General features: G+C 35.4%; 1 protein-coding gene across 8 annotated transcripts in view; it reads right to left on the bottom strand.

Annotated features, from left to right (window-relative positions):
- Positions 1-3,973: 3,973 nt before the first annotated feature.
- LOC144980772 (Na(+)/H(+) exchanger beta-like) overlaps positions 3,974-20,104 on the bottom strand; it is a 44,453-nt gene continuing 28,322 nt past the window's right edge. For 4 of the 8 annotated variants that reach the window (XM_078928557.1, XM_078928558.1, XM_078928559.1 and 1 more), the window contains exons 20-23: positions 18,992-19,051; positions 8,780-8,928; positions 6,825-6,976; positions 3,974-5,194 (exon numbers count right to left, since the gene is read on the bottom strand). In XM_078928557.1, coding sequence (XP_078784683.1) covers positions 4,535-5,194; positions 6,825-6,976; positions 8,780-8,928; positions 18,992-19,051 — 1,021 coding nt within the window. In that variant the 3' untranslated portion in view covers positions 3,974-4,534. Of the gene's footprint in view, positions 5,195-6,824; positions 6,977-8,779; positions 8,929-16,959; positions 16,984-18,991; positions 19,052-20,104 lie in introns of all 8 variants that reach the window. The other 4 variants (XM_078928555.1, XM_078928554.1, XM_078928556.1 and 1 more) reach the window with 2 other exon arrangements.

The raw sequence follows: 20,104 nt of genomic DNA, 5'->3' as shown, positions 1-20,104 counted from the left end.
GACAAAAGAGACTGGATCAAATAGGGAACAGCTGAAGATTCCAATGAGAAAATTATCAGTGTTCTAGTGGCATTCCTTGCAACTTGTAAGTGTAAAGTTCAAATCCAGCTGTGAGTGGTGCAAAGTTGGGTTAGCTGAAAAGGCCCTTTAATTGTCTGTTGAGTCATAATTGTTGAATAGTCAGCGAATGCCTCAAAGAAATTAGAATCTTCTTCAAGACGAGCTGATTGTTTTGTTTTTGTTTTTACGGGTTTTACGGCGCTTAAAACACATTAAGGTCATATCAGCGCCAGTAAAAAGGAAGAAATGGGATAGTAAAAAGTTCTAGAATTACAAATAAAGCACAAAAGAAAAGGTGAGACAAAGGGGAATTGGTTCAATTTTATAGGGAACAGATGTAGATTCCAAAAGCACACCGTCAAAGTACTTAGTTTGAGATCACCTAAAAGTCTCATCCAGACACAAGCACACGCCCGAACTTATTTTTTTTGTTTGTTTGTTTGTTGCTTTAGGTCTCTTCCAACACAAGTGAGGTTATATGAGAGACCGCTGAAACAAAAAAACAAGCAATCTAACAAAAATAGTACAAATATAAATCAAAATCATAACCTAAAGATATCATAAGCTAAATTATAAATAACCAAGAACAAACAGGCAGAAGATTTACAGAAATAAAAATATCCCCTGTCAAAATACAATCACAAACCAAAGAAGCAGGATAGGCTAGTAAAGAGAAGAAGAAACAACATCACTATCGGATCGTACACCCATGCGAACATCATAGGTATATGATTCAAGGGTGATGCTCCCATCCAACCACCCGCACGCCCGAACTTAGAGGAATACACTCAAATGTTTACAAATTATATAATATAATATGCAAACTAAACATAATACAATACATAACAGATTTACAAGGAAAAAAATATCACCTCCCAAAACAATAACTATGCATTTGACTGTTTCCCTCCCAGCCAGGACTCTGACCAGCGCCAGGAAAAAAAACCAAGTAATCTCATTCCAAGACAAAGACAGAAAGCATGTTGGAAAATAGATATATGGGGATAGAAGACACAGTATGTACCTCCCTGCCCACTATGGGAGGTCAGGATCCCCACCCAGAAGACGAGCTGAAAAAAAAAATCTCGTTAGTGTAACCAAATACTGAATAGGTAGAAGGAATGAGGAAAACATGTAAAATGAAAAATAAAGTGAAAAAAAAAAGGAATGAAATATAGCGTTTTGATTTTAAAAACGAAGATGTATGTATTGGATGGAATGCATTTCTGCTCTAAGCGAGTTAATATAAAACACGAGCCCTTTTTATTTGTTCATATTTATGGCAATTATTTTCTATACAAGCGGAGAAAGTCAATTTTCATCGAGTTCTTCAATGAACTGAACTCGTTTCAATGCCCTGTTGACTTTTTTCTCCTTTGTTTCAATAACCAGTTTGGTGTTAGAAATTGCAAAGTGCTTACAGCTTGTTTTAATGATGAAATGAAGAGTAAATGCTCTGTATTAGAATCATCATCATCATCATCATCATCATCATCATCATCATCATCATCATCATCACCAACATCATCATCATCATCACCAACATCATCATCACCAACATCATCATCACCAACATCATCATCATCATCATCATCATCATCATCATCATCACCAACATCATCATCATCATCATCATCATCATCATCATCACCAACATCATCATCATCATCATCATCATCATCATCATCATCATCATCATCATCATCATCATCATCTTCATCATCATCATCATCATCACCAACATCATCATCATTACCAACATCATCATCATCATCATCATCATCATCACCAACATCATAATCATCATCACCATCATCATCATCATGATATAATCATCATCACCATCATCATCATCATCGTCATAATCATTATCATCATCATTATCATCTTATTTTTATCTGTTGTAGTTAGCTGTTACGTTGGTTTATCTGGTTTAAGCACCCATAAAAATCTCAAGTTTTAATTGTGACACATATGACATCAAAATTACGTTTAAATAAAACACCTTGATATAACATTCTAGTGCTCTCAATTTTTGCAAGTAAAATACAATTAAAAAGACATGCAAAAAAAACTATTCTTTTTAAATGGCGGGTCGTATAATATAAAATTCCAAAGACAGGTTTGCGTAGGAAATTTTCGTCAACATCAAATCAAAGGTCAGCCCTTTATCAAGATTAAATTGTTACATATGTGACCTATCCTCTCAGACCGGTAATTTGTTGAGGTGATCTATAAGCTCAAATGTGAACCTAGGGGTCAAAAATGACAAAATAAGGTCAGATATGTAGCGAAGGTGGTCGGCCCTTAACAGTGCAACTCCCATGGGCTGTGACTGTAATCTTTTTGATGTTTTCTTTTTTAGCTTTTAGTAAATCTCAACTCTTGCCCTACCCTTGTAACCAACAGAAGAAAAGTAGTCAGAGCCATTAAGCCCATGGAGCCAGAGTTATTCAGGCTTCTACAGCATGAAACAGATAATAGCAATTGCTTGCTATCCTTTGGATAGGACACTGGTCTATTGCAAAGTACTTTCCACCAAGTCATCATCAGACCCAGTTATCCAATCACTGCTGGGTCAGAGAAAAAAATTTATCGAAATTTCACCCGGGATCAATCTCAGTCACTTTGCATGTGAAGTGAGTGCCCTATCAAATGAGCTACAGAGACTCCGGTAACCAACAAAAAGACTAACCATAATCCCGTTATTTGGCAGGAAAAGTCGAAGCTCTAAAACCCACATGACAAGTGAATTTTGTCATTGCAAACGCTGCACTAATCTTTTTTTTTTTTAATTTCTCAAAATCACCTCATTCCCACTTTAATGGTTCGAGTTCGATGCCTTCTTACATGCTCTCCTGTGCAAAATGAATGGAGCTGCCTAAATTTTTTTATTTTTTTTTTTACGATAACTACTATGTTACTAGTGTGCATCTTGTGTGAGTGTGTCTATGTCAATATTGTATTGTTATGAATGTGTAACCAAATGACAAATTGCCACTTTTTTGGGGACAATAAAGATATATTATTATTATTATTATTATTATTTATTATTATTATTATTATTATTATTATTATTACTATTATTATTATTATTATTATTATTATTATTATTATTATTATCATTATTATTATTATTATTATCACGCAAAATGAAATGTTTATATATTTCAGATCGGTTCTATTTAAAATGGAACTTTTTGTTAGCAGTAGATTCACCCCGACATAAAACCTGGTTGAGGCAATGGTTGACATATGAGACCAAGAAACTGGGGAGCAGGCACTGGTGTAAGATAAAGATTGGAACAAAGTGTGTATGAAAAGTGCCAGACAAAGCAAGAAAGAAAAATACAAGAAAAAAAAACCGGAGTCGAGGTGGACTGATTTTTTTGGATGGTTTTTTTTTCTTGTATTTTTCTTTCTTGGTTTGTCTGGCACTTTTCATACACACTTGTTCAGTTCTTTAGGTTGGCATATGGTAGTTCTAGAAATGAAGAAAATAATTTGAGTGATTAAATTGATACCCGCATCGAAAGCTAAGGCACTTTCAATATAGCACCAACGTCTTCATCAACTATCCATGAATTCATTATTTCTATCCCAACTGAAGTCATTTGTATGTTCTTCTCTCGTTATGCATCGGCATCTTATGCAGACACTCTCTCACTCTCTCTCCCTTTCTCTCTCTCTCTCTGACTTTCTCAATGTCTGCTTCTCTCTCTCTCTCTCTCCTCTCTCTCTCTCTCGACTTTCTATGTCCTCTCTCTCTCTCTCTCTCTCTCTCTCTCCCTCTCTCTCCTCTCTCTCTCCCTCTCTCTCATCTCCCTCTCTCTCTCTCTCTCTCTGACTTTCTCAATGTGTCTGTCTATCTCTCTCTCTCTCTCTCTCTCTCTCTCTCTCCTCTCTCTCTCCCCTCTCTCTCTCTCTCTCTCTCTCTCTCTCACACACACACACACACACACACACATACACACACAAACATTTTTAAAAAATCGTTAAGTCAATGAATTCTAACTTTTTAAATAATAAGTGCATTTTCATCATTTCATAAAATCATTTCCATTTCTTTTACAATTATATCAGTAGACTGGCCTGGACAAAAATAATGCAATTGCCATCGTTGATACAGAACAAGTGATAAAATAATACCAGTAATCATATGATTTTAATACTGGTTTGCTTCAATTACCCGTTTTGATGGTAGCTGATATATATATCATTAATTTATTGCCTACAGAAAGGTCAGGATCATCACTAAAAAAAATTTATTTTTGATGTGTCATGAAGCATATTGCCTTTATGCCTGTAAAGCGCTTTGAGCACATTTACTGGATATTGCGTTTTATAAATACTCATGTTTTTTGGGGTTTTTAAAAAAAAAATTTTCATGACTAACAGACACTTCAGTGGAAATCTATATAGTTGATATTTTTATAGACAATTTTTATAAAAACCTAATATTTAAATATTCCAATTACATTTTACTCGTGTCCTCATCGTTTCTATTAATACTACTTCTCCCACCTTCAATATCCACCCTTACCACATCACCACTGCCACAATCCAAATTCTTCATGGGCAGAGCAGTTTGTCCTTGACCCGTGACCTCTCCAGGGTCGCTGGCTTGCTTGTCCATTCCACCCTGTCTCTCCAACTTGTGCTTCGACGACTTCCTCCTCTTCCTGTCTTTAAATCCTATCCTAGCCTCCTTCCCGTCTGTTTCATCTTCGAGCATAGCCTGGTTTTCATCGTCGTCATCTTCATCACTAGACGATGACTCATTTTTATTCACTTCTTCCTCGTTTTCCTCGTGGACGCTATCCAAAAATGGCCGAGGTGGCCTAGCAAACAACACATCTGCACCACTAAGAGGATCAACCGTTGCTTGACGTCCGTGGTTCTGAAGATCCATCGTCGCAGCATGCCTCGGCCCAGGACGTTTCTCCTTCACCGACACATTCCTTCGCTGAGCAGCGGCCTCTGAATCGGCCTCACACCACGACAACTGGGCGGCAAGTCTTGGGTTAGTTCCGTCCATGGAAGACAGCCGCTGTAAACGTCGATTTTGGTCCGTCTTTTTCCTGAATTCAGACTGGAAGTCTTGAAGGAAAGTCAGATTTGGATCATATCGAGCCTGAAGGAAGACACAAAATGGGTTTTAGTCTTGGAAATAAAAATTTTTTTAAAAAACAAAAAAAAAATAGAACTTTTATCCAAAGTAATAAACAAAAATGACTATAACAGCTTCAAAGATCGACAATCTCTTTTTTTAGTAATGTCTTTTTAATTTTGTTGTTTTTTTGTTGTTGGTTGAAGAAGGGGTATGAGCCCGAAACGTTCTGTGTTTGGTATTTTGTTCTCTTTGGACGTTTGTCATATTCATTTTTGTCTATAACTTTTTACCGTCCTAGCAGCTTAGTATCAGCTTTTATATAGCGCAATATCCACTAAACATGCTCAAAGCGCTTTACAAGTGGTCCAAAGCCTATAGCAACACTTATGTAAGACGAGACATGACACTTTTTGATAATGTTACAATTTCATTTTTATCCAAAAGAGACGATATTAACAACCAGGAAATCATTTTACATCGGGGTATGGTGAGCCAATGTGAATAAAGAGTCAGTCCAAAGGCAAGTGCCATTCATACCACAAGACCACATAGCCACGTAGTAGAGATTCTAAGAGCATTGCCTACAATCCTGTTTGTTTGTTTGTTTTTATGTTTTTAAGGGTTTTACGGCGCTTATAACACATTCAGGTCATATCAGCGCCAGCAAAAAAGGAAGGAAATTGGATAGTAAAAAGTTTAGAATTACAAATGAAGCACCCAAGAAAAAGTAAGACAAAGGGGAACTGGGAACAAATAGGGATCAGATGTAGATTCCAAGAGCAAGCCATGAATGTACTTAGTTTGAGATCAACTAAATGTCTCACCCATACACCAGCACAAGATCCCAGTAAGAGGAATACACTCAAATGCTTACATTATACATTCAAAATAACAAATATAAAAATACATAACAGAGAGGTGATTTACAAGGAAAAAAATATCATCTCCCAAAACTTTAACTATACACTTGACTGTTTCCCTTCCAGCTAGAGTATCCGGCCAGGGTCAGGACAAAATCAAGTTACCAAGACAAAGACAGAAAGCATGTTGGAAAACAGATACAGGGAGATAGAAGACACAGTAAGTGCCTCCCTGCCCACTATGGGAGGTCAGGAACCCCACCCAGAAAGGCAAGTGTTTTGTTTGTTTGTTGCTTTAGGTCTCTTCCAACACAATTGAGGTTATATGAGAGACCGCTGAAACAAAAAAACAAGCAATCTAACAAAAATAGTACAAATGTAAATCAAAATCATAACCTAAAGATATCATAAGGTAAATTATAAATAACCAAGAACAAACAGGCAGAAGATTTACAGAAAAAAAAATATCCCCTGTCAAAAATACAATCACAAACCAAAGAAGCAGGATAGGCTAGTAAAGAGAAGAAGAAACGACATCACTATCGGATCGTACACCCATGCGAACATCATAGGTATATGAATCAAGGGTGATGCTCCCATCCAACCACCCGCAGAAAGGCAAGTGTCATAACATAGGACCACCTAGCCACACAGTAAAGATTCTAAGAGTGTTGCCTACAATCATGAAAAAAATACATCAAGTTTGAATAAATAAATTATCAGAAACTTACCAAACGATTAAAATATGACTTTTCATTAATTTTTCAGACAAAAGACTGAGTAAGACTCACCAAACGACTGTTCGTAGGCTGTCTCTGTCGCAGCAAACTTCGGAGATCACTCGCATTTTTGACCTCATGGGTTGAGGACGTCCTAAGAGAGCTGGATCTTGACGTGTCTTTCTCACGTGATGATGTCCTTGACCTCTTGCCCCTTAAAACAACTGGATGGAATATTCCAGTGAGGAAAAAAAAAACATAAATAAATAAATAAATAAATAAATAAATAAATAAATAAATAAATAAATAAATAAGGACATCACTTGGTGTTGGAATAGAACTACACTAAACATGAAAAGTAGCTTGGCAGTTTTTATTGATGCTATGCTTTGAGTGAAATACTCATCGGTTCTGCCCACCAGACCAATTGCACCAATATATAAAACTATATGTAGCCATATACATTCAAAGTCTGACTGGGAGAATTTAGCGAGAACTAATGACTTATTTGGCAATCATAAAATAATAACAAAGAGCTGAATGTCTTCATTCTTCATTATCATTCAATCTTAAACTCGAGTTTCCTTTCTTTTTCTTTCTTTTTAGGATTTCATAACTTCTTAAATATTTTTATCATATTTCATTTCTAATAAAAAGACAGATTGTGAAATGAAAATAGACTATATGAATCAAAAGGGAAAAATGGGTCAGAACTGCAGAATTCTCAAAAATCAGTTTAAAAAAAAATAAATAAATAAAATTCCCTTTATTCATTGGGATGAATTTATAGGGTTAATTTTTCTCTAGGGTCTATTCCAAGGGAAGACTGGTGGAAATAACCCAGGCATTAGTCGCAATGCAGGGCCGCAAATTGAGCTAGGGCAAGGTGACTTGCTCAAGGCCACACAGCGCAGTGCGGACGGGTGATCAAACTCTGTACCGTTCGTGTAGGAAGCAAAGATCGTGCAGCCCCATGGGTACAGTTAATATAATAGTTAACATTTTGACCAGAAAACTCATCCAATTATTGATCAATTAAAATGGCCCTCATCTTGGTAAACTCACTCAATCCTAGAGATTTTTGCAACTTTTCAAAATTGAAAAAAAAAGTATAAAAAGTGAGCATATGCGTAGATTTTAGTTTTATTCAACTATCATTAACATGTAAATACTGAAAACATTAGCTTTGATACTACGCCTATAATTTGTCTCTGAAAAATGTAATAAATAGGCATGGGGTGGTAAAAGTAACCTGGGTAAACTACGGATATAGTCGGTGTTAGGGGTGAGTGAGTTAAAGAAAACCTCTCCAACCTGGAACTTCACTCAAAATTCACAGATGGTCAACTTGGAAGATCATTTCAGAATTAAAAGTTATATATCCATTGTTGCCGACATCAAGGTAGGTACTCATTCATACCCAAGGTCAGTGAGGTAATGTGCGTAAATGGCCTTGGCCATGGATACAAAAGTGGGACCATAGTCACTCATCTGGTTACTAAGCATGTTCTTCTTCTTCTTCTTCTTCTTCTTCTTCTTCTTCTTCTTCTTCTTCTTCTTCTTCTTCTTCTTCTTCTTCTTCTTCTTCCTCCTCCTCTTCCTCCTTTGCTTCTAGACCTGATATTGTATGGATTAAACATAAATGCTACACAATTAACAGACAATTATTCCTCATTGCACGAAGTGGCTGATTGGTTAAGGCATTGCACTGTGATCAGGAAGGTCCCGGGTTCGAACTCTGCCTCAGGCACTTTTTTTTTTTCTTTGGGCAAGTTTATTGTAATGTAAATTAATCATGTAAACATAATATAAACAAACATAAATATGAAGACCAAACCGGAATTGGATGAGCTCCCCTCTCCAGCCACTTCACACTGGACTGTCACTTCCTCCCTAACCGCCGTGCGAGACAGACAACCATCGCAACACAAATCAGGTTAGTCTTTCTAACCTACTTGGCAGACGACAGTATCTAATGATGCTATAGTGGATGGACAAAATGTTTTAATTTTTTAAAAATTCTTTACCTTCCTCGTCTCCCGGTGTCGCGGTTGCACCAGGTGACTGTGACTCGACATCCACCACTGTAGACGGAGTTCTTTCCAACATTCCAGAATCTTCAATGGCAGGTGGGGATAAAAGTCCTTTCAGAAACAGCTCTGTTGTGACATGAGGCCTGTATAAATCGTTTAAGGGAAAAAGGATTAAAGCAAACAATGTAGTTGTGCAGCTATGTGGTCTAATGGTAAGACACTCGCTTTCCGATTGGAAGGTCCTGGGTTCGAGTCTCGCACTCGGCGCATAGTTGAGTCCTTGGAAAAGGCTCTTTACTCACATTCTCTCACCATACTCAGGTGTAAAATGAGTACTTGGTTGTTAAGAGTGTTGTCTCTGTCCAAAAAAAATGTAATATAGCCTAACAGGCGTCATGTCAAGTCCTACATTTTAAATGTTGCTGTTGGCCAGGGTCCCTTTGTAAAGCACTTTGAGCACATTTAGTGGATATTGCGCGATATAAAAGCCCAATTTTTTATTTTAGTTGTAAAAAATATATTCCACTCCAATCTTTTACTTAGAATTCCAATCAAACACAGCATGTTTTAAATAACCAGTAGATTTTTGACCAATCAAAACATGGAATTTGTGGCACACCTTCACAGGGGCTCGGACAAACATGGTTGGTTGTTTAGAAACAATAACGTGAATGAATTCGACCTTTCTCTGATCATTGTTATTGTTTTCATTCCATCAAACAGGTGACTAGTTATCACACTATTTTCTTGATCATATTATAAACGTTTAAGTTTTCACTTAGATTTCTGTGTTGGTTTTATTCATCAAGCATTAGAACAGTGGGTATTTTTCTTAGATACATACAGTCGACAGTAAAACCTGTGTAGTTTGCCATGTTTACCAATCATTGTCATTGTTTACATTATGACAATTGTTTTGTTTTTGTTTTGTTTTTAAGGGTTTTACGGCGCTTGCAACACATTTAGGTTATATCAGCGCCAGTAAAAAGGAAGAAAATGGGATAGTAAAAAGTTCTAGAATTACAATTGAAGCATCCAAGAGAAAGTAAGACATAGGGGAACTGGGAACAAATAGGGATCAGATGTAGATTCCAAGAGCATACCGCCAATGTACTTAGTTTGAGATCACCTATAAGTCTCATCCGGACACAAGAACAAAATCCAACAAAGAGGAACACACTCAAATGCTTACGTTATACATTAAAAAAGAACAAATATACTAATACATAACAGAGAGATGATTTACAAGGAAAAAAAATATCATCTCCCAAAACAATAACTATGCATTTGACTGTTTCCCTCCCAGCCAGGACTCCGACCAGGGCCAGGAAAAAAACTAAGTAATCCCATTCCAAGACAAAGACAGAAAGAATGTTGGAAAACAGATATAAGGGGATAGAAGACACAGTGTGTACCTCCCTGCCCGCTATGGGAGGTCAGGATCCCCACTCAGTATGACAATTGTCCGAGATGTGTGGTTATCTAAGTGTCTATTGTAGTGTCACCTCCTCCTCCTCCTCCTTTAATGGGCATGATCTATATTAACTTTCCATGTGCTCGAGGTCATTGGTCACATTGCAAAATGTGCTCAAAGTGACCTACATAGTGAAAAGTGTTTTGAACTATCTCACATCACGATTGGTCATTGTCTTAAGCTTGACACATGGGTATGTTTACAACTTTCATAAACAAAGCAGCGTGTTTACATTTGTTCAGAAATGTCCAATCGTTCGACAGCAACAAATCACGTGATTGATGACTCGGTTGGACGAAAACATGAATAAAGATCGCTCCCATTCATATTAAAATCAAAGACAACACGACGCAAAGTGGATATTGGACACAATATTTAAGATAAAACATTTGACCGTTTTAAACTGTAGTACATCAAATCAAACACATAATTTTTCTTTTTTACATGCTGAAAAATATAACATTCTCAAAATATATAAAACCTATTTTCTTTTTTTTTTTAATTTAATATTATTTTCCCATCAGAAAACGAATCACGTATAGTCTCAATGGCTTGACACAATGCCATTTTGAAAACCCCACAGTTCAAAAGGTATGAAGGCATCAATCTTACAAATACAAAGCGATGAAATATAACATTACAATGAAAGGGAACATAATATGTTTATCTAAAAACAATATATAGAGATAGAGGGTGGTTGGGGGAAGTGTGGGAATCTAAGGGGGTGAGGGAAAAAAATAAAAATCCAGAGAAAAAAATAATAATGATAATAACAACAATAATAACAACAACAACGGTAATAATAATAATAATAATAATAATAACAACGGTAATAACAACAATAATAACAACAACGGTAATAACAACAATAACAACAACAACGGTAATAATAATAATAATAATAATAATAATAATAATAACAACGGTAATAACAACAATAATAACAACAACGGTAATAACAACAATAATAACAACAACGTAATAAAAATAATAATAATAAATAATAAATAATAATAATAATAATAATAATAATAATAATAATAATAATAATAATAATAATAATATATAATAATAATAATATATAATAATAACAATAATAATAATAATAATAACAATAATTATTATTATTATAATATTATTATTATTATGTTATTATTATTATTATTATTATTATTATTATTATTATTATTATTATATTATTATTATTATTATATTATTATTATTATTATTATTATTATATTATTATTATTATTATTATTTACTTTGTATCAAACTGTTGAAAAGTGATTTTTTCAGACAGTAGATGGTGAATTTCTCAACCACCAATAAATATTGTATTCTAATTCTTTAATTTATCAACTTTCTCATTCTCTTTTTTGACGATTCTATGGGTTAGTGAAGATTAAGGAGGAAAAAAATACTAAAGATGTTCAAGTTGCCATTAGTTAGGTTTGGTTTTCTTGTGTAATTGAGTACTAAAATTGAAGCAGTATGTTTTTTAAAAAAATCAATAGATATGATAAAGACAGGTTTTAAAAATAAAAAAAAAAAAATAAACGGATGAATTAATTGTTAATTGACTTATTAATCAAATTGAAAAAAACAAAACAAACAACAACACAGATTTAGAAAGCAATAGTTTGAAATAAAAGCCAGAAAAAAACAACAACAATGGTTTGAAAAAGCAATTTTAAAAAAGCAAATACTTCACACACCAAAAACTACACAAATCAAAATTGTGAAAACGATCACTTGTGACAGACAATAGAAATAAAAGTCAAACTTAAAATGTCCCAGCAACCATTAAAAGGACCAATTTTGTCTCGAATTGAGTCCCCCCACATGTTTGTAAATGAATGAAGCAAAATTTACAAGTCTCTAAAAAAAAAGGTCACAACCTAGATCAGTCCACGTTCTACATGTTAAGTAGCTGTTGGCCTGGGACCCCTTTGTAAAGCATTTTGAGCATGTTTTGAGGATATTGCGCTAAATAAAAGCTCATTAAAAAAAAATTCTTGTATTTTTCTTTCCATGAAAAGTAGAAAGTGGCGGGGACTGCCTGAAGCCTGGGATCTGTTTGTTTGTTTTTATTTGTTTTTAAGGGTTTTACGGAGCTTGCAATACATTTAGGTTATATCAGAGCCAGTAAAAAAGAAGAAAATGGGATCGTAAAAAGTTCTAGAATTACAATTAAAGCACCCAAGAGAACGTAAGACAGAGGGGAACTGGGATTAAATAGGGATCAGATGTAGAATCCAAAAGCATACCACCAATGTACTTAGCTTGAGATCACCTAAAAGTCTCACCCAGACACCAGCACAAAATCCCGCTAAGAGGAACACACTCAAATGTTTACAAATCATAGATTAAAATAAATAAGAATAAAGTAATAACAAGATGCAAAAGGGTACTCCAAACTAAACATATTGATCCCAGCCAGTCCGCATCGAAAACAGCATCTACCAAGAAAGACAAGCAAGAAACATAATACATAACCGCAGTACCCCCTAAAACCCACCTAACTATGACAAAAAATTCATCCCAACTAAACTATACTCGTTTCCCTCCCAGCCAAGGAACTCCGGCAAGAATCAGGACAAAACTAAGTAATCTCATTCCAAGACAAAGACAGAAAGCAATTGGAAAACAGATAAGAGGGGATAGAAGACACAGCAAGTACCTCCCTGCCCACTATGGGAGGTAGGAACCCCACCCATAACAAAGAGATGATTGAGAAAGAAAAAAATATCATCTCCCAAAAACTAACTATACAATTTGAACTGTATCTCATTCCAAGACAAAAACAGAAAGCAATTGGAAAACAGATAAGAGGGATAGAAGACACAACAAGTGCCTCCCTGCCCACTATGGGAGGTAGGAACCCACCCATAACAGAGAGATGATTGAGAAAGAATAAAATATCATCTCCCAAAAACTAACTATACATTTGACTGTATCTCATTCCAAGACAAAAACAGAAAGCAATTGGAAAACAGATAAGAGGGATAGAAGACACAACAAGTGCCTCCCTGCCCACTATGGGAGGTAGGAACCCCGCCCATAACAGAGAGATGATTGAGAAAGAATAAAATATCATCTCCCAAAAACTAACTATACATTTGACTGTATCTCATTCCAAGACAAAAACAGAAAGCAATTGGAAAACAGATAAGAGGGGATAGAAGACACAACAAGTGCCTCCCTGCCCACTATGGGAGGTAGGAACCCTACCCATAACAGAGAGATGATTGAGAAAGAATAAAATATCATCTCCCAAAAACTAACTATACATTTGACTGTATCTCATTCCAAGACAAAAACAAAAGCAATTGAAAACAGATAAGAGGGATAGAAGACACAACAAGTGCCTCCCTGCCCACTATGGGAGGTAGGAACCCTACCCATAACAGAGAGATGATTGAGAAAGAATAAAATATCATCTCCCAAAAACTAACTATACATTTGACTGTATCTCATTCCAAGACAAAGACAGAAATCAATTGGAAAACAGGTATAGGGGTATAGAAGACACAGCAAGTACCTCCCTGCCCACTATGGGAGGTAGGGAACCCAACCCAGATAAAACAATATGGATATTGCGTTAAATAAAAGCTCATTCAAAAAAAAAAAAATTCTTGTATTTTTCTTTCAACTTTGTCTGACACGGTTTCATATAAATCTTTTCAGAAAATTTTACCATGAAAAGTAGAAAGTGGTGGGGGCTGTCTGAAACCTGGGATCAGGTGTAAAATGAGTACCTGGCCATTAACAGTGTTGTCTTTGTCCGAAAAATTGTAATATCGCCTAACAGGCGTCATGTCCCGTCCTAAATGTTAAATGTTGCTGTTGGCCAGGGACCCCTTGTGGGGGGCTTTGAGCACAATTAGTGGATATTGCGCTATATAAAAGCTCTTTTTTTTTTTTTAATGAAAGAGTGATAATGGAGAGGCTTTGGATGGGAACAATACAGACAAAGGGCGTTTCGGGTACAAGCCCTTCGTCAGCACAACATTAAACAAATGAACGTGAAAAACAAATAAAATAAAATAAAAGGAAATGAAAGCAGCGGAATAAGGATGAATGAAGCTGAGGTTACAAACAACGGGAACAGGTGTCAGTTTTCCGACAGAGATGCCAACCATAGGGATCAGAACTGTGTTATTTGGGAGGAATAAATGTGTAATTTCCATACAAAAAAAAAATTAAAAAAAAGAAAAAGAAAAGTACAATCCAGCGCTGTCCTCATTTCATGAACAAAAGTCATGACACTGTATGAATACTAGTCAACCTTAAAATAATACCAATGAAAAAAAAACCCCAAAACCCCCACAAAAATCAAAAATAGCGGCTGTCATGAGACTGTATGAATACTAGTCAGCCTTATAATAATACCAATAAAAAAAAAAAAAATAGCGGATTGCCAAAACTATATTATTTTCAGTGAATTTTGTATGTTTTAAGTTTACAAATGTGACCCATCGTCTCAAAACGGTATTATGTCGGAACAAACTAAATGCTTAAAAGCTGAATTTAATGTTAAACTGGTCAAAAATATTAATGGTTGGCATTAGCACCCTAAAATATGGTATCCATTCTCCTCAATAAAACATACAAACTCAACATAAGTCTGATATTTCTGGCTATAAATTCAATTTGCAACATCTTAACCATCCCGACTTAATACCGTTTTGAGGCGAAGGGTCACAAATAAATTGTAATTTTCATAACAGTTGGCATCTCTGTTCTGGAGTGACACAACACAAAATACAACAACGTCCAGACATTCAATTATATCGGATTGAGGTGGGATGAACCATAAATCTTATACAGTAATAAAAACAAAACGTTTTGCTCCACAAGGATTGTTGAAATGAATAGAAGACCTGTTTCAATAAAATCGTCTTCCATAGGACAACAAAGGGGGGCCTCGTTAGATCAGTTGGTAGAGCACTTGCTTCACACCAAAGGGATCAAAATCGAACCCGGGTGTAGTCGAGATTATTTTGTGACCCCCCCCCCCCCCCACCTCTTGTCTACCAGCAGTGAATGAATGGGTAGCTGGGTGTTAGATCTGGTGGAAAGTACTTTGTGACAGACTTGTGTCCTATCCAAAGGATAGCAAGCAATTACTATAGTCTGTTTCATGCTACATAAACCGGAATACACTCCGGCTCCATGAGCTTTATGGCTCCAAAGGAAAGAAAGAGAACAAAAAAAAGGACCAAAAAAAGATGATGAGATTGTACAGCAAATTTAAATGAAATGACAATATGTGACCATTTCTCTCAAAATGGTATTATGTCAAAGTAAAACTTTATTCTCAAAACTAACATTTCACAATAAGCTGATACTTTTGAATCCAAATCATAAATTCCTTTATTGGCGAGAGTGAATTTTATTTCTTAAACTTAAAAAAAACGTCTCTAAAAATCAGATCATTTTGATATTTAACTCCACTTTCTACACCTCGAACATTGTGACATAATACCATATTGACAAGGAAAGCCACATATCACAGGAGCCTGGTTTCTCCCAGACACATTCTATGGTCTAATTATACAAGTTATTATCTTATATTTGAAAAAAAAAAATTATATATAAATACAGGGTGATTCTATAACAATATGCCAAAATAATTACGCATTTGTTTATGTCTATAGCATTGTAGTGGAATGAATTAGTGGTTGTTTGTTACAGTTGTTATCACGGGCACTTAAACGTAAATGACCTAAATAGTGTCAAAAGCGCCATTAAACACCTAAAAGAAACAGTTGTTATCTAAGTTTTATTGAGTGTCAACTTCACTGCTGTTGTTAGTATAACTTCCGGTGTAGCTGAATTGTGGGAAGATCTTGTGGTCAGAGCTTATTCGAGTGAAAACAAACCTCAGTGTTGGATTAGGAGGAGAGGTGCAATAGACTTTGACCTCTGTGCTTGGCCTGCCAGATCCCTGAACCTTACTGTGTGTGACTTTTTCTTGTGGGGGTTTGTTAAAGACAACCAAGTTTACATTCCACCACTTCCTGCCAGTATCGATGACTTGAAAGATCGAATAACAATAACAGCTGCAATCAACAAGGTGGACCATGACATGCTGCGGCACGTTTGGGATGAATTCTCATATCGGCTTTGATGTTGTCCACACTACCTGTGGTGGCCACATTGAGCATTTATAAAACATGAAATTAAAACTGGAAGGCATGTACTCCACACATGTCCAAGCTAGTGTTTTCTATTGTTTTTCTTTTTTAAAATATTGCGCGATAGTTTTGCCATATTCTGTATGAATCACCCTGCATATTGAGCAGAGCTGCCAACTTGTCAAAGAATGAAATCGGGACACCCTGATGCACAATACCGTCATGACCCAAAAACAGCACAGTATGTTTGGATATCATAAATATCATCTATATTTAGACCTTTTTTTTCTGTTCTTTGTTTGAATTTGCTGGTCAAAATAAAAGGGTAATCCTGGGACACACAAGGATCATTTCCATACACAAAAACAGTCCATTAAAGTTTTCTCACGAATGCCAAATATGGACAATCCCGATTTGATCAGAACAGTTGGCAGTTCTGTAGAGTCAGTACTAAAATGATTTAAAATATTCAAAACGACCATCACATCAAAGCGCTGTGCTATTTTTTCCATTAAAAAAAAAAAATAATAAAAAAAGCACCGCCCATAAATAATACCTACCCATCTTTATCCAAATATTGGAGACTTGAAAACACAAAAACAAGACAAATCACAAAATCATTACTACAGAAAAGCAGGGGATGGCAGGTCATAACACAGATATTTAAATTATCAAGAAAAGAAAAACATTCAATACGTCACACAACCAGATCTTTTGAGAGAAAAAAACAAAATCCCAATGTGGGGATTAAAAAATTCACATTTAGATTATTGTGAACCCCGTGCGGCTAAGTGGTCCCGTGGTATGACACTCGCTTTCGGATCGGAAGGTCCTGGGTTCGAGCCTCGCGCTCGGCGCATAGTTGAGTCCTTGGAAAAGGCTCTTTACTCACATTCTCTCACCGTACTCAGGTGTAAAATGAGTACCTGGCCGTTAACAGCGTTGTCTTTGTCCGAAAAATTGTAATATCGCCTAACAGACATCATGTCGTTCTATATGTTATGTGTTGTTGGTCGGGGACCCTTTGTAAAGCGCTTTGAACACATTTAGCGGATACTGCACTATATAAAAACTCTAGTTTTTATTTTCTTTGTTTTATTTTTTAGGGTTTGTCTCTCATGATCGATTTTTGTAAAGTTTTCAAAATGCAATATTCATTGCTATATTTTGACACATAAAACTTTTATGCAATGTACATCAGGCAGAAAAAAAGGAGGGATGGGTGGATGGGAGGGGGGGGGGGGGGGAGGGAGTACATGGCAAACAAAGCAAGAAGTTTTATGTTTCTTCAAGCCTGACAGGAATTACAGTCATTCGTCATTTGTCTTGAGATAAAGTAATAAAGATGGCGGTGGTAGTAGTAGCATTGGTAACTGCAATAGTATTTATGGTAGAAAACAAAAAAGAGCAAGCTGAGTGTTAAGTGTACAAAGGTTGCAACAAGCAGGTGTAGGGGAGGCAACTACAGAAATAGCATCCACACTATGGACTTGAGGATGAGGACAATGGTGGCTGTTGTCAAGGTAACGAATGATGTGTTATTACAACGTTGAACGTTTGTAGTTGGTAAAACTAAACTCTGCTCCATCTGGACAAGGCATAGTGTGTGATGACACATAGTGTGTGATGACACATAGTGTGTGATGACACATAGTGTGTGATGACACAGTGCAGCAACTACCAATATTACAATAAATACAAATTTATGACCAGTTTGTAATTTATTTGTAAATGCACTGATATGTGAAGAAAACCAGTAGCAATCATCACGAAAGGCTTGATCCCTTAAGACAGCCCTTTAAACAATAGTCAAGATGTCAACAGGAATCACCCAAGATGTCTAAAGTGAGCAAATTCGGGGTTGATTTACTTGACTTTTGCCTCCTAGTCATACAATTAACCAGTAGATTTTTGACCAATCAAAACATGGAATTTGTGACACACCTTCACACGTGCTCAGACAAACATAGTGTTTGTTTATAAACAATAACGTGAATGAAATCGACCTCTCTCTGATCATTGTTATTGTTTTTTATATTAAATATATGACAAGTTATCACACGATTAACTAGATCAGAACGTTTAAGCTTACACATAGTTTTCTGTGTTGGTTCTCTTGATCAAGCAGTAGAACAGTGGGCATTTTACTTAAGACACATACCATCGATATTAAATCTGTGTAGTTTGCCATGTCTACCAATCACTGTCATTGTTTACATTATGACGACTGTCCAAGAGACGTGGTTATCTTAGTGTCTATTGTTATTGGGACGTATCAGCTGCCTCTTCTATCTTGTGTGTAAAATCCCTCTGTCCCCAATTAGGGGTGAATGACCTTAATTGGAACGTATCTTTGAAAAGTATTGCACTATCAAATATTAAGTCTTCTTCATATAATTCTAGTTTGGTTTTGATGTCCTCGACATCTCACTTAGCATTTTGTTCATGCGAGTTCCGTTTCCTGTAGGTATTTGTGCCATGCAAGTTGGCATATTCCACCATTGGTAAGGTTTGAAATATTAAATCTATCATATTTTATCCTAGCCTAACAATACAACAATAACAAGATAATAAAATACACAAGATACATACAAATCTGGTATCCCATCCATCTGTTTGGCGTTGCTGAATTTCATGTGATTGTAATGTTCTCTGTCAATATATATATATAAATACATCAATAAATAAATAAATATATAAAAATAGAAATGAATATATAAATACCGAAATATATAAAGAAAGAAAGAAAAAAAAGATAGAAAGAAAGAAAGAAATATATAAATACATAAATAAGTAAATAAATAAATACAGAAATAAATATATAAATACAGAAATATACAAATAAATAAATAAAGAGAGAAAGAAAGATAAAAAGAAAAAAAAAGAAAGAATGAAAGGATGAAAGAAAGAAAGAAAGAAAGAAAGAAAGAAAGAAAGAAAGAAAGAAAGAAAGAAAGAAAGAAAGAAAGAAAGAAAGAAAGACAATATATTTAAAATTTGCATAAATGAAACAAATACCAAAATGTAGAAAAAAAAAGATGAATAAAAAGATGAAAGCCGACACAAATCAAAAGCCTCACATTAGATCCTGGCAAAAACCCAAACACAAAAACAATAGACACACTTAGATATTTTCAAACACATTGCAACTTATAACCAAATTTAAAAATCAAGGAGCAGACACTGGTGTGTAAGATAAGTCACATGATGGTTACATGTAAGATAAAGAACTGAACAAGTATGTGTAAAAGGTATCAGACAAAGCAAGAAAGAAAAGTATAAGAAACAAAACATCCTAAAAAATCAGTCGACCTCAACGTATCAGTAAGGTCATGGGTTCGAGCTCCAAACGCTGTGAAAAAAATCTTATTCTCTATTGTCTTCTGGCACTTTTCTACTAACTTCATTATCTGTTATTATTAATATAAGTGCCTGCTCCACTCACTTTTCTGAATTAATAAGGGATTTTAACACTGGTACATCTAATAGAATTTATAATATAAAAAAAGGAGTAGGCTGAATGTTTGCACAGACTGGTTGCAAAAGGCAGTAAGGCTCAAGGTGAAATAGGATTCAATAGTCTGATGTCACGTCCGCCCAGAAACCAACAGCTTGGTTCTAAACAAAGAAAATTTGTACTTTTATTCTTCATGCTGGCTAGAACTTTTTCACATGTCATGTGATCAGAGTGAATAAAAGTCAAAA

The sequence above is a fragment of the Berghia stephanieae genome, chromosome 10 (genome assembly GCF_034508935.2).
Source record: "Berghia stephanieae isolate SIO BIC M18660-M18661 chromosome 10, UCSD_Bste_1.3, whole genome shotgun sequence".
NCBI lineage: Eukaryota > Metazoa > Mollusca > Gastropoda > Nudibranchia > Aeolidiidae > Berghia > Berghia stephanieae.
The sequence above is the reverse complement of the archived record's forward strand: the minus strand, read 5'-3'. Positions and strand labels throughout refer to the sequence as shown.